We start from the raw sequence: 15,677 nt of genomic DNA, 5'->3' as shown, positions 1-15,677 counted from the left end.
TTTATTCACCAAGGCGCCCTCGGGGGTTACAAGAAATAATGGCCACAAGCTAGCAGAGAGCAGATTTAGACTGGACATTAGGAAGAACTTCTTCACAGTTAGAGTGGCCAAGGTCTGGAACGGGCTCCCAAGGGAGGTGGTGCTCTCCCCTACCCTGGGGGTCTTCAAGAGGAGGTTAGATAGGCGTCTAGCTGGGGTCATCTAGACCCAGCACTGTTTCCTGCCTATGCAGGGGGTCGGACTCGATGACATATTGAGGTCCCTTCCAACCCTAGCATCTCTGAATCTCTGAATCTATGAACATCCAAGGAAGGCAATTCCACCACCTCTCTAGGTAACCCGTTGCAGTGCTTCACCGCCCTCTTAGTGAGAGAGTTTTTCCTAATATTCAACCTAAACCTCCCTTGCTGCAACTTGAGACCGTCGCACCTTGTTCTGTCATCTGTCACCACTGAGAGCAGTCTAGCTCCAAGAGATTTCCCAGAGACAGTGGCAACATGTAAGGGGTGCACGGTGGTGCACATGCACCCCCTGAGAGCACTGGTGCACCCCCTGACAGGCCGCACTCCCCGCTTAGACGATGGGCAGGGGGGGCCAGCAGGAGTACCGGTACCCCCCTGTGAGCACCGGCCGGGAAGTGGGAGCTCTGCAGCCACTTCCAGAAGCACCATGGCCAGGTCCAGAAGCCAGTGAGTGAGATCAGACCAGACACAGTGCCATGGGGGACCCCCCCACCCCAATCAGCAAGAATGACCATGGTGGGGACTCCCCCCTTGTCACTGACTGGTCACTGGAGCAGGCACGTGCCCCCCGCCCAAGTAAGGTGGCACTGGTCGCTCATTCCCAGAGATTTCAAATATAAATCCATAGTGTCAAAAACATGTTGGGGTCTTTTTGAGTTCTTTGTAATGGAATAATTGTTCCATTACTTTTCCATAGTCAGGAAATTAGTGAAAGGTAAGAGCTAGAATTTTCTGAGGTCTGGTGTCTAAAAAAGCTGAGAATCACTGATCTAGTGCATGTTTAGTAGCTTTCTAACTACTGTAGTGCATGCATTTCTGCCTTTTGCCTCTGTAACAGTATCTTGATACCATTATCAAGGAGGTGTCAAAACAACATTATAGTGGACAAAGGGAGAAGTGCATGCACTACAGCTATAAAGTAGCATACAAAATATACTAAATAAATGTAATATGCATTTATGGCATCTACTATATTCTTCTAGTTGTGCTTTCTTGGGGAAGTTTCCCCTCTCACCAGAGAAACCCATTTCTACCCCCCAACTCATACAACAAACAAAACTATTCTTTATAAGATTGGTTTTATTTACTGAATGTAGCAGAGAAAATCCAGGGTGAGCATGATATACTCTTTATGTTCTTACGGGAACAAGATATTCAGGTAAAATTGTTCCTTAAAACTTTCTTGGAAAGATTTCTCATTAGAGGGAGATGAGCTCATACAACGCAATCTAGTACTATGCTTTCACAGATTGTTTTAAGAGAGAATCAAAATGCAAATTTGGCACCCTGAACAAAAAAAAGCTTCCCACATTGCCAGATTTGCAAAGAGAATTGATGAGACAACTTGCACACTGGCTGGGCGAGGAAAGTTGTCTCAGATTTGTTTTGATTGGTTACGGCTCAAAGAAGTGTTTGTTGGACACTATGGGCACATCCAGATGAGCAGGAATGTGCGCTTTGCAGCACCTCAAAGACTTTTGGGGCACTGCAAAATGCATGCAGCGCATGTCAAAAGGTTCTTCTCCACATGGAGTCAATATTAGATTCTGGGGAATCCCAGTATCTAAAAACAGTGCCAAAGAAAAGTGGGGTGACACACATGGTTGCAGTGTGCACTGACCAAAACCGGAGCCTGACTGGCCAGAGCCACCCTCTGGCTACCAGCCAAGCTCTGCATGCCCAAATTGCTGCTGCTACAGCCCCAGGAGGCCCCCAGGTTCCCAGCCTCCTAAACCCGACCTGGGGCAATTTGCTGCACACCAGAGTGCACATGCAGGAGCATGCCTGGAAACAACTAACAGCAGCACAAATATGTGGGGTACGCGCATTCGCACTCGTGGGGACACTCCTTTCAAGGTGCCATATCCAGATCTTATCAGTCTATGACAAGACATTCTGAGAAAGTAAAAGAGAAGTCAAAGAAGAAAAGGTGGGGGAAGCATTGCCAATTCAATGTTTCTGGGCATTTATACTCGTGCTCCAGGAGTGGGAAGGGGGCTTGGAGCATCATGTATATCTGTGTCCCTGTACTGAAAAATGGCAGCAGGGGCTCATTGAACAAGCTTTAGTTAAAGTGCCCCTGCTGCGATTTTTCAGCATGGGGACACTGATACACGTGATGCTGGAGTCTGCCGGAGCACGGTAAGTACAACACTCCAGCAGACTTGATTAATCGAGTCTGCTCTGACACACTGCAATTACAGTGCATTGAAGCAACCTCACTGCACGTGTATAGGCACCCTCTGTTACTAGATCTAGTGATTTTGGGGGGGTTTCTAATAAAATGCATATATTAATATTTCTTTAGAAGTTTGTAGTGTGTAAAGCTTGGTGAAGTCTCTCAGGACATTTTTATGTCTCTAGAAGATCTCCCTGTTAACAGTTAGTTCCTTTTTGGAGTTTGTCTGGTGAATTTTTGCTTTCAGGAGTTGGCAATACCATGAGGGGTGGCGGCTGTTGGAAAAACCCTCCATACCTCAAAAACAAAAATAATACTTGTACTGTATCCTCAAAAACATTTTACAGCCAGGTAAGTACTAGCCCAGTGAGGTATTATCCTCATCTTAGAGAAAAGAGAGGAAGACACGCTGAGTAATTTGACAAAGGTTGTCAAGGCTGGGGTTAGTGCACGGGAGGTCCTGGCTCCAGTTCTTTGATAGGAAAGTACCTTTCTTGCAACCCAACCCTCTAAGGTTCATGTGCATGTCAAAGCTATTTTTGGCCTTTAATATAATCTCCCTCCTTTTGAGGTATGAGTTCAAAACTTGTTTAAATCACAAATGAACAGACTGTGATAGTCTCAATTCTAATAGATTAAGTAATGGTTATTCACTTTGCAAGTTACCATATAACATGCTAGGGTTGATGGCCAGGGCTAGATTATGACATGCTAGGGCCCTAAAATATGCCAAGCTTAAGAAGCCCCATAGTATTACCAAAAAGTTACCTCAAGAATCCGGATATCAAATATCTGGCATCCTCAAAAATCCGACACTTCCCCCGCCGCTCCCTCCCGCTGGCCTGGAAGTGGCGGGGGAAGCTTGCATACGGCTGCTACAACCTGCATTAAGCACCCCACGCTGCTGGTCTGCGTGCGGCTGGTGCTCCAGGACAGGCCACCGCTACCCCCCATACCCTTCCCCAGCTCTGCAACTGGGTGCAGTGCCAGTTTTTAAAAAAATGGCATTTTCAAATTTCTGGTTCAAGCTCAGTGCTGAGCACGCCAGATTTGTGAGGTTTTACTGTATTTTTTTTCCATATTTAGAGGCCCCTCATAATGTGTAGCCTTAGTACTTAGTACTTAGCCTTAGTACTTAGTACTTAGCTTGAGCCTAAATCTGCCCCTGATGACAGCTTACTAATAGAGGGAGACCGGGAGAGGGAAATGTCAATGAGGAAAAAGGCGTGTGGGAAAATCTACATACCAGCTGGTCTTACTGGTTCTGACTGGGCATATCTACACATGCATTTGATCTGGGATCAGTTTACATGTGAGTAAACTACTCATGAGCAAACGCCCCTGGGTAGGTGTCTACACATGCAAGGACGTGGGAGAGACTTGCTGCTCCTAGCAGCAAACTGCTGCCGCTTTCTGGGGCCCTGCAATGGGCCTCTGCCACCACCAGGGGGAGCTCAAGGCTCTGGCCACACCTGCCAGCAGCTGGCAGCCATTTTTAAAGGGCAGCCCTGCTCTCTGGCCAGCTGCTTTTCTAGCCAGGAGCAGCGTGCAGAGGTTGCAGTCAGCACATGATGGCTCTCTTGCTGCAGCCTCTGCCTCTCCACACCATGGCTGCTCCCAGGGGTGATGCATAGGGTGTGCGTCCGGGTGCATGTGCACCCCCTGAGCGTGGCAGTGCACCCCCTACAAAAAAACGCGCTGCCGACACTGTTGGCGGTGCCTGTGGGTGATCGCTGCTCACCATCCCACTGCTAACACCGCTGGCAGCATCTGTGGGAGCTCCTGCTTACCACCACCACACTCCCACTACCACGCTCCCGCTGCCACTGTGCCCCCCCAGCCACTGGGGGCACGTGTCGTTCATGGCTGCTCCAGCCACTGCCCACAGCAGTGACACCCAGCACCCGGGCTGCTGCAGCCTGTGGTGCTGGCCCTGCTGATCCCAGCAAGCCCCCACACCCACCAGTGGGGCCAGGGCACCAGGTGCGAGAGGTGATAGCCAATCACCTCCTCCTACACTCCCCCCTGTAGCCCACCTGGACAATTACCCACAGACCTCCCACCCCAGCACCACACTCACGGCAGACAGTTATCAGGAAAACATTTTATTGCCTTCACAACAAACAGACCCACCCCTCCCTCCCCAACACCAAAGCTCATCCTTCTCCTCCTGCAGGCCAGCCACTCTCCTGTGCTGCCACCAAGCCCATGGTGCCTGGGCTCAGGGGGCACAGGGCTCCTGGACAACTGGGATGAGGAGCTGCCCATGCCCCCACTGGGGCCTTCTCTGTGGAGGCACCCCAGGGCCAGCCCCTCCTATGGCCATTCTACACCCCAAGCATGCCTCTGCTGCACATGTCCTGGGTGCTGTGCAAGGAGCTGTTTGCGTGGACCGAGGGGTGCCCAACCCACTACACCCTGCTACTGCTGATCGCCATGGTGTCCCAGGCACATGAGCTCCTGGCATAGGACCCTGAGCTTCAGTGGTGCAGGGGGCAAGCCTGGGCTGCCCCACAACCTCCACCGCTGCCTGTGGCTGCGCTACATGTTCCTGCCTCCCACAGCCAAGGAGGACATCAGCACTGGCCTTGACACATTCCTCGGCATGTGAGGGGCCCATGCCCACCTAACTGCAAGGGCACAGGCTGCTCAGTAAAGCTTTGCACTGTCTCCTGTCTCCCTGCATGCTGTGGAAAAAGAACCTGGGGGCCTGGGGAGTGCAGCCAGGCCAGGCAGGGAGGGGAGGGGAGGGCAGGGGCTGGAGCCAGGGGCATTTGCAAGTAGCAAATTTACTCGTGAGTAGTGATTTTTACTGTGCAGTAAGCATGTGCACATGCAGACGCACACACTTACTGTGCAGTAAACTATGCAACTGTGCAGTAAAGCATCTTGTGCAGATGCACCCACAGGGTAGTTAACTTGTGGGACTAGTTGCCACAAGAGGTTGTAGAGGCAGATTGCATAACCAGGTTCAAAAAGGCATTAGACAAATTCATTGAGGACCAGTCCGTTGAGAGTTATTAAATAGAAGTCAGAGATGTACCCTCTGACATCCTTAAACCAATGATAGCTGATGACAAGAAGGGTATGACAGGCAACACTGTAGCAAGGGTAGTGCCAACAGTACACCAGCAGCTGGTGCCCTTGTATTGAGGAGAAGCAAAATCAAATGGAAGTAATAACGTAATAGTGCATAGGGGGTTCTCTGCACATGACTCGCACTGGGCACCAAAATGCCTGGCTTTTGGTGACAGAGCATATATTACACTAAACATTCTCTGTTCATATACTCTCCCTCTAAAGCATGTACTACTTGCCACTCTTGGAGACAAGGTACTGGGCTAGATGGACCCAATATGGCACTTCTTATGTTCTTATATTCTTAAATATTCACCTCATAGAGAAGCCTTCTTTGGCAGGGATATATGTACTCAGAGATACGTTTGTGGCAAACCAAAGTAGCTTTAGGTCAGGGCAGGGTAAATTTCTGGATGTGGCCAGCACTACCAATTCTTGATTTTGAAAGCTCCAAGTTCACCTGTCTAGTAATAATAAAAAAGGCAGAGAGTTCAATATTAAAATGAAATGGGAGTCTTAGAGAACTTATTTTCAGCTTTGGAGTAGCATCATTTATTAGTTAACAGCCTGACATTCTTCATTTTGATGCACTGGGCTTTAAGAAGACAAATGCCATGTCATAGAATGACTCCCAGATGCTTCTCCTTCTGTCCAAATGTGCTATTAAACTTTTCATAAAAGGAATCAGTTTGTTAACATCAAAAAGAATTGTTAAATCAAGAATTCCCCCAGAGCCATGCAAAATTCTCCATGTTCAGAGCAGAGCGATTTATTTATATGACCTTTTAATCAATTCTGTCTATGTTTTTCTTTGACTTTGGGTGCAGATGAGCTAAAAAGCATGTGCACTCTGTCAAAACTGTCAAGTTTCATACTGAGACCACATGAAACTACAAGTTTTGCATAGTTTTGATCCAGAAGCTTAAGTTAGCCTTTACTCATGGGAATTGATCAGACCTGTCCACAAAAGAGTGATGTTCTAGTTTGCAACAAAACATGAAATACAGGTTTGAAAGCTAAGAGCAAGATGTCACTCAGCTCCACTCCCTTCCCTAATGCCACTTTGAGGAATTTGATTAGTTTGCACTAATGAGTTGCATTTTTTTAATACACATATACCATTACAATAATGGACCAAATTCAGACTTGATGCAGAGCCACTAAAATCAATGGTGTTACATGAGCCACGCAGTTGGCCAGACACTGTGAACCTTAAGTCCAACGGTGTAATACCATTACTTGCACTAAATATAGCCTGTCATATGAAGCATGGCTATCAGCACATATTTGGAGGTCTCAAGTTTTCTGCAGATCATCTGTAATTATTGTACAAAGCTAAACAAGTATTCTTAGCACTACTTTCTTCATTAGCCTGTCTCCACTAAGAAGACACTTTCTAGGGTCTGTGGCAAAGCAAATGTCACCAATTACAATAGTGATTTTCAAATGCTTAAGTGAGTGGGAATAACAGCCCTCATGAGGATAATAATAAACATGTTTTATCAATATGTGTTTAGCGAATAATGTAATTGCATTGGTTTGGGCACCAGTGTCTCTGCTTTCAGGCCTGTAGTTTAGGGACTCCAAAGTCTATCCAGAATTAGAAAAAAAGGTATTAACAGAAAAAGATTAAAGGTTCATGGTTTGGAATGACAATCTTCTTATGACGTTATAGATGATACGACAACATGACACGGTGGAGCAGCTTGTAAAAGCCCTTTGTTATTAGTACTGTATAAGGAAAGGAGATCTCACTTTGCCATGTTCTAACTGAAAACTAGAGCACAGGGTTTTGAATTTTTCTACATTCTTTCTCCTAATTTTTCACACCAGGTTTTTGTGTAGATAAGGAGACATTACCATAAGTATCCTAATGTACAAAATGAACACAGCTAGTCTTCCTATATATCTAATGATCCGAGCAAAGGTCTTCTGTTCAACAATTACTGAAATTTGCAGAGTGCTGATGCAGTCTGTGCTCTTTCTTGTGAAATGTCAAACTGTAATAAAACAAAAGACATACAGAAAATGTACTCTCTATGTGTATGTTTACACTTTTCTATGATACCATAATAGAGAATCCAATGGGAAATAGTTTTACTCATAGAAAACATAGACAGTAATTTTTTTTTTCATTTTAACAGTGACCTGAAAAGGCAAAAAAAAAAAAAGAAAGAAAAAGAAAATAGGTTTTTATTCCTTTCTGCTTGTATGCAATACATGAAGCAGGCATGAATTATTTGATTTTCCCTTCTTTTTAAAGTCTGCTCTTTTTCCGTATTTGAAATTCAGATTGTGCCTACCCTATTGTTTCCTAAGAGACTCTGTGGACAACTGAAGAATCAAAATGTTTAGGATATCACAGAAATTATCAAAATAAATCTAAGTAAGTGAGATGGGAAGTGATTTTTATGCAAACTAAAATATTTTAATAGCTATTCTTTTTACTTATTTAGTTCAAATACCTGTGAAACACTGAAGAGAAAATAAGTCTTTGTAAAGGATTCAAGAACCAAGTTCTTCAAATGGGAACTGAGAAATTTCATGTACATTTCAATGTGCATTTCCAAAAGAACTAACAAGTTATTCCACCAAATTAGGAAAAAAACAAGATATTTCTAAGAGAGTGATTCTCAACCAGGTTGCCAGGACAACCTGGAGTGCCATGATATCTTTTGTAGGGTGCTGCAGGAAGTATGAGGAGATAAGTGATGTGTGAAGAGATACAGTTTTTAACCGTGTTGGTCTAAGAATACAAGTAGTCAGTGTGCAAGAGGCAATATCTTTTATTAGACCAACTAGACAGCTGCAAAAAAAAAATTCTCTTTATTTGCAAGCTTTCAGGCACATGCACCTTTCCTCAGGCATAGAAGACTGTAAAATTTCTCCCAGGTAGAAATGACTTTCTTACACGTTAGCTGACCTCCTACGTTGGGCTTTATACTAAGTTTGACAGGGGACGGGAAGGCAGGAGATGGAGAGAGTCTAGAACCTACAAACTGCGAGACATGCAACAGTACATCCCATGTAAGTACTAAGGGCGCCTTTGGGCATCAGAACGGGGGGGCACCAAAGGCACCATTTGGAGGGCTCAAGTGCCTCTATACTAATGCTAGGAGCATGGGGAATCAGCAGGCAGAACTCACACTTCTGCTTGCAGATAATAACTTTGATTTAGTGGGGCTAACGGAAACCTGGTGGGACCCTACCCATGACTGGGAGGTACACATTGAGGGCTACAGGTTGTACAGAAGGGACAGAGCAGGGAGGAAAGGGAGCGGGGTGGCTCTTTATGTAAAGGAGCATTATACATCTACCCTAATCAAAATGGGATCAGAGGAGGAGAATGTTGAGGCATTGTGGGTTAGGATACATGGAGGTTGACGGGAAAGGGACTTGGTGGTGGGGGTCTGCAAGACTTGGAGTTCTTGAGGCAGCCCTCAGAGGCCATATGGTCTAGGGACATGGTTGTCATGGGGGACCTAAACTACCCTGACATCTGCTAGAAGGAGCAGTCAGCCAAATCCAACCATTCATGTAGTTTCTTAACCTGCATGCAGGACCTTCACCTAACACAGGAGATATACGGTCCCACTAGGGGGAATGCCTTACTGGACTTGGTGTTGGCTACGGGGGAGGACCTGGTAAGGGAGGTGCAGATTCGTGATCACCTTGGGGACAGTGACCACAAATCAGTTGAATTCACCATACAGCGTAGGGTGGCTAAGATAACTAGTAGGGTGGAAGTGCTTGACTTTATGAAAGCTAACTTCAGTGTGCTTAGGCATCTAGTCAATGACACACTGCAGGATAGGAGTATTGGCGAGATGGGAGTCCAGGAAGGGTGGTCGTTCCTAAAGGAACCGATCCTTCGAGCACAGAGGGAGACTATCCCAGTATGAGGGAAAAGGGGTAAAGGAGCCAAAAAACTTCCTTGGCTAAACAGGGAAATCCAGGGGAGCCTAAGGGCAAAAAAGAAGGCATAAAGGCGGTGGAAGCAGGGGGAAGCTACCAAGGAGGAGTATACCTATTTGGCCCACACTTGCAGGGAGGGATGAGCTGCATCTAGGAATACTGAAGGAATTGGCTGGTGTCATAGCAGAACCACTGGCACGGCTGTTTGAGCACTTGTGGTGCTCGGGTCAGGTCCCGGAGGACTGGAAAAGGGCCAATGTGGTCCCTATTTTCAAGAAGGGGAGGAAGGAAGATCCGAGTAATTATAGGCCAGTCAGTCTCACCTCCATCCTTGGAAAGGTCTTTGAAAAGAATATGAAGGAACATATTTGTGGGAGTCCAGCAGGAAAAATAATGCAGCAGGGAAACCAGCACGGATTCGTAGCAGGTAGATCGTGCCTAACCAATCTGGTTTTGTTTTATAACAGGGTCACAAAACGCTTAGACACAGGAGTAGAGGTGGATATCGTTTTCTTATATTTTAGGAAGGCCTTCAATACAGTATTTCATCCCATTCTCATAAACAAATTAAGAGGCTGTGACTTAGATGTTTACATGGTCCAGTGGGTGGCAAATTGGCTTAGTGGTCACACTCAGAGAGTGGTAGTAGACGAGTCAGTATCGACCTGGATGTGGGTAGAAGGGTCCCGCAGGGTTCAGTCCTTGGACCTGTACTCTTCAATATCTTCATCAGTGACTTGTATGTGGGTGTGAAGTGTACTCTGTCCAAGTTTGCGGCCGATACTAAATTGTGGGGTGAAATGCACACTCCGGAGGGTAGGGAACAAATGCAGGCAGACCTGGACAGGTTGGAAAAGTGGGCAGTATACAATAGGATACAGTACAACAAGGACAAATGCAGAGTGCTGCACCTAGGGCAAAAAATATCCAGCACACCTACTCGCTAGGAAGTGAGCCTTTCAGCAGCATGGAAGTGGAAAGGGATCTCGGAGTCATAGTGGACTCCAAGATGAACATGAGTCATCAGTGTGACAAAACGATCAGCAAAGCCAACCACACTTTATCATGCATCAGCAAATGCATGACAAATAGAACCAAGGAGGTGATACTTCCCCTGTATGCGGCATTGGTCAGACCGCAACTGGAGAACTACGTCCAGTTTTGGGCACCGTACTTCAAGAAGGATGTTGATAGGCTCAAGAGGATCCAGAGGAGGGCCACTCATATGGTTAGGGGCTTACAGGACGAGCCCTACAAGGAAAGACCAAGGGACCTGGACCTCTTCAGCCTCCGCAAAAGAAGGCTGAGAGGTGATCTTGTGGCCACCTACAAATTCATTACGGGGACGCAGCAAGGGATTGGAGATGCTCTGTTCACCAGGGCACCTCTCGGGGTAAGAAGGAACAATGGTCACAAACTGACAGAGAGCAGATTTAGGCTAGACATCAGGAAAAACTTCATGGTAAGGGTGGCCAAAATTTGGAATGGATTTCCAAGGGAGGTGGTGCTCTCCCCTACCTTGGGGGTCTTTAAGAGAAGGCTGGATAGGCATCTGGCTGGGGTCATCTGACCCTAGCATTGTTTCCTGCCTAAGCAGGGGGTCAGACTCAATGATCTGTTGAGGTCCCTTTCTACCCAGGCATCTATGAAAATTCATATTTCACAAGACAGTGGTGTAAGATCTCCTGGCTAGAAAAGTTCATTCAGCATAGGCTTGGATAAAAGTTGGAGCAGTCCATTTACGTCAATGGTGTCTGATGGCAAGCAGGATGTTGAATTATGCTTCTTTCTAATTATTATTGGCAACGCGTAGGGGGTGCATGCGGGTGCGCGTGCACCCCGAGATTGGCCGTGCACCCCCTGGAAGTGCCAGGCACGAAACTAGAAGTGCTGGTGGAATCGCACTTTCAGTTTTGCTGCTGGCAGTTCTGGGCTCAGCGATTGGCCACTGGGAGCCACACCCCCCCCTCCTGGTTGGTGATAGGCTGCTGGGCAACACTCCTCCCCACCCCTCATTGGCAAGCTGGTGCCCCCCCAGACTCGAGAGGCACCAGTCACCCATGCTAGTTATGATGTTTAATATTTCACAGGAGGATTGGTGATGGAAGTTTCTCCTGGGCAAGGAATTTCTATGGTTTGCAAATATGCAAATTTGTCTGGAAACAAAAGGCTGGAGCAAGGGTGTCAGCTTCCAGGTCTCAAGGTGTTGTATTTTACTTCCTTCTTGTCAAATTATGAAGTTTTCATTTCAAAATGGCTAATTACAATATCTTCCATGTTTTGAGGATACAGGTTTTAGCCATGTTGGTCTAAGAATACAAGTAGTTTGTATGCTAGAGGCAATATCTTTTATTAGACCAACTTTTCCAGCCAGGAGATCTTATACCGATCTTCTGTGATATGAATTTTCATTTCTACTTGGGAGAAATTTTACAATCTTTGCATTCTCCTATGCCTGAAGAAGGGCTCATGTGCCTGAAAGCTTGCAAATTAAGAGAAAAATGTTTTTGTAAGTGTGAAGAGATAAGCAGATAAGGGCAGGCTTAGGCTCTCCCTGGCTGGCTGCTTCCTGGCCCCTGTGCAAGGAGTTAAGCACTGTAGTCAATAGATTAGTATTTTAAATGGGGTGCTGCTCAACTTCCATAAAGGCTCTTCAGGATTTCTTATGTACCACAAATCAGAGGACAACAACAGAACATGTGTTTTCTTTTGGATATCACCTTCAAAAAGTAATTTATTTCTGTTTGGTATGTGAATTTAGAGATGCTCAGAAGTATTGGATTTACAGCCCTGGAGGAGGAAATTTTTATTCAGCCCAAGGACAAGTATAACCAGGGCAGGCAGGTACATGATATGTAGGTAGGAACTTTATTCCTGGCCATGTAGCTTTGCGTATGTAGACTGGGCAAGCACACAGGCAACAGATAGAGAGAAAGAGACCTGTTCTGTTTTGGCCACAAAAACTAAGGGGCTGGGATACTTTCCTGGGAAGCTGGGGCACCTGGGCTCTAGGCTGCCTGTGCTCAGAAGGTAGTTCAAACCTGAGTGTCTCAGATTTCCAAGCACACAACTCTAACTACTCTACCACAGATTAGGCATTGCCCATTTGCTTCTCTGGTGTGATTTTTCAGGCTAGCCTCCAGGGCAGCTGAGAGAGGTATATGGGAGATATGTAAGGCCAGGAGAAAGAGAGCAAGCCAGCATGACCCAGGGCTGGTGGGTTCTAGCCTGGGTCCTTGCTCCCAGTAGGACAGAAGCTTGTGCCTCCTCTGCTCATTTTTCCCAGCTTTGAAAGCAGCACCAGAAATGGATAATGGCTGTTCTGTAGCATGGTGCTTTGAGTCATGTGCTGGGAAGTCAGTGATACTCAGATTCAAACCACCTTTGGGTAAGAGGGGCCTAAAACCCAGGTTTCCTTCATTCTTTAAGTAAAGGGTTTTACTTGACTACATTTTCAGAAATCTAAAGCTACCATGTATCCACAAGAGCACACAGAAGTGTCCCCACTACATACACAGCCAGTGCATAGACAACTGTGCATGCCCAGTCTGTGCCTGTCCACAGTTGTCTACATGACTAGGAATAGATTTTCCATCTGCATGTAAGTGCCAAAAATGCCATTCAGACAACTGGAAAGCAGGCACTGAGATGACCAAGAAGGGATCGTATGTTACCCTATGCATTGAGGAGGGTGAGGATGTTTATGGTTCATCCACACCACTGAATACTGGATTTGTTATTCATCATTACTGACTGGAGTTAGATAATAAAATTTAGAAATTCCTGAACCCTTTCACAACTTCCATGGTGGTACCACTGGGGAAGCTGCATCTATGATGGACTGCCACATCTGGATTTTGGTCAGCTCGAAAAGAAAAATGGCTATGCTTGAGTGTTGGATAATATGTTTTTAAATGTGTGCACATTTTATGTAATACCTTAATGCATTTATTTTCTTCAATGCTTAATTTCTTTACAGGTTCTTCTTGGATTGTTCTCACTGCAGATAGTGAAGGTTTTGTTCCATTAACATTCAGAGCAACACAAGAGATAATCATAAGGGATGGAACTGACAGTTCAGAAGTCTGTGGAAGTGTCTCCTGTGAAAACAGCATTTCTATGCAAGCACCAAGCAGTGTGACATAATTTCTGAATGAGGAATGCAAATGACATTCTCTTATGAGGCAATTAGAAAAAGATGTTCTGCAGTATCAGAAACTGCATGACTAGAAAGTTGTCTATAGTGCTCCCAGTGCATTGTAATGGTAAAAAGTGTAAGGCATGATTACACAGTAACTAGATACTACAGTCCGGTTTGGGGCCCTCTGGTTCCTTCTGCAGGATCATATGTAGATTATTGTTCGTTTCATCTGTCACTCTAAATGGCTCTCACTGGATCTGAACAGTAGGTATAGCTCATATTTTAGCTGTGTTCATGATGTAAGTTAACAGTGGGTGCATCTACATGAGATGCTTTACTCAAGATAAGAGCAAATTATTGCACAGTAAGCATCACCATCTACATATGCAGATGCTTACTGTGCACTGATTTGCTCTAATCATGAGTAAATTTGCTACCTGTAAATACAACTAGCATATTTACTTGGGAGTAATTACTGCACAGTATGGCACATGTAGATGGCTGACTGGGAGCAAATGTGCTCCCGGTCAGCTGGGCAGCAGGGGGCAGGAGATTGTTCCCCACCCCCAGGAGCTGCCTGCCATCAAGGAGCATGGGCTGGGAGATTATCTTCCCGAATCAAGGGAGCTCCCCCTGGCTGCTGCTGGGGGTCAGTGCAGGACCAGTGCGGGGTGGGAGCAGAATGCTGCCATGAGCAACAAATCTGCGTCTGCTTCTCCACAAGTCTAGACACCTGCTTGGGGTGGGCTTACTCTAGAGTAAATTACCAGCCAGCAGTGGACTCTATTTCCCAGCAGCCCCTGCATGTGTAGCTGGGGCAGGTTTCCATGGAGACCCCAGCAGCAGCCACACTGATAACACAGGGCCAGGGTTTCCGTGGAGACCAGCCCCAGCAGCGCACCAGCCTCTTCCTGGTGTGGGGGCTGTGCTGTAGGCGGGAGCAGAGTAGGCTCAGCTGCCATCACCTGTGCAAGACAGGCAGTGGCACTACTGGGAGGGGTGGCTATGGGAGGCTATGGGGAATTTTGGGGTGGCTGTAGCCCCCCCAAGTCCCCCTCTAGTGCCATCCCTGCTGGCAGGGTATACAACAGAGTGGGGAGCTGCTCCAGGGCCCGGCTGGGATTTTGCAGCAGTGACAGTATGGCCCAGAGCCAGGGCAGAGCCATAATCTGCAGCCTGCATGCCTGGGGCAGGGGCGTGCAGGCAACAGATCATGGCTCTGCCCCAGCTCCGGACCACACAGTCACTGCTGCAAAGAGCCGGGGCAGAGCCATGATCCACTGCCTATACATCTCTGCCCACGGCATGAGGCTGCAGATCATGGCTCTGCCCTGGCTCTGGACCATGCGGTCACTGCCCAAGATCCCAACACGGGTCCAGAGCAGCTCCGCACTCTGCCATTGCCCTGCCATCACTGCTGGGGCCATGGAAACCCCAGCCTCATGCTATCATAGCGTGGCTGCTGCTGGGTCTCCTTGGAAACCAGCTCCAGCCACATTGTCAGGGGCTGCTGGGAAATGGAGTCTGGCCACTGGCCAGATCTGCCATTTTGCCCACCCTGCTCTACAGTAAACCCACCCCGGAGCATTTGCACATGTAGACACACACAGTATGAGATAATGAAAGTAGTTATGGGCCCATGTTGTGCATTAAAAGCTGGTGTCACTGAAAAAAGTTCGAAATGAAATGAGTTTCTCTTTATTACCATAAGCAACAAACAGTCAATATTGTAGTTTAACAAGATTTCAGGTGTCTTTGTATTAGTATAGACAATACTGTTGTAGACAAAAACAAAGACCTGAAAGAGCCTTCTTTGCTGTTCCAATAGATCCAAGGGAAATGTGAGGCATTTTGAGGAAACAGAGAATTTCAAGTGAAAACATTCAGCTTTTTAAAAAGCTGTATTATCATTTCAGCATGAAGATGTGTAAAGAGGAAGCTAAGTGCACGTGATTTAGTCTACAGAAGAGAAAATAAGATAATACAAGGATTCAAGATACTCAGAAACAGCATGTACACTGTAGGAGAGGATGGACAGGCTTTTGGGATCTCACGATAATAAAGAAGAAAGCAGATTTAACAGAAGAATGGAACAAATTCCTGAACTGTTTTTCCACAAAGT

General features: G+C 46.4%; 1 protein-coding gene across 1 annotated transcript in view; it reads left to right on the top strand.

Moving 5' to 3' along the window:
• LOC102368794 (WD repeat and coiled-coil-containing protein-like) overlaps window positions 1–13,560 on the top strand; it is a 29,341-nt gene extending 15,781 nt beyond the window's left edge. The window contains exon 3 of the mRNA XM_006027401.1: window positions 13,394–13,560. Within this exon, the coding sequence (XP_006027463.1) occupies window positions 13,394–13,560 (167 nt within the window). The remainder of the gene's footprint in view (window positions 1–13,393) is intronic.
• The last annotated feature ends 2,117 nt before the right edge of the window (window positions 13,561–15,677 follow it).

The sequence above is a fragment of the Alligator sinensis genome, unplaced genomic scaffold, assembly GCF_000455745.1.
Source record: "Alligator sinensis unplaced genomic scaffold, ASM45574v1 scaffold300_1, whole genome shotgun sequence".
Lineage (NCBI taxonomy): Eukaryota > Metazoa > Chordata > Crocodylia > Alligatoridae > Alligator > Alligator sinensis.
The sequence above is the reverse complement of the archived record's forward strand: the minus strand, read 5'-3'. Positions and strand labels throughout refer to the sequence as shown.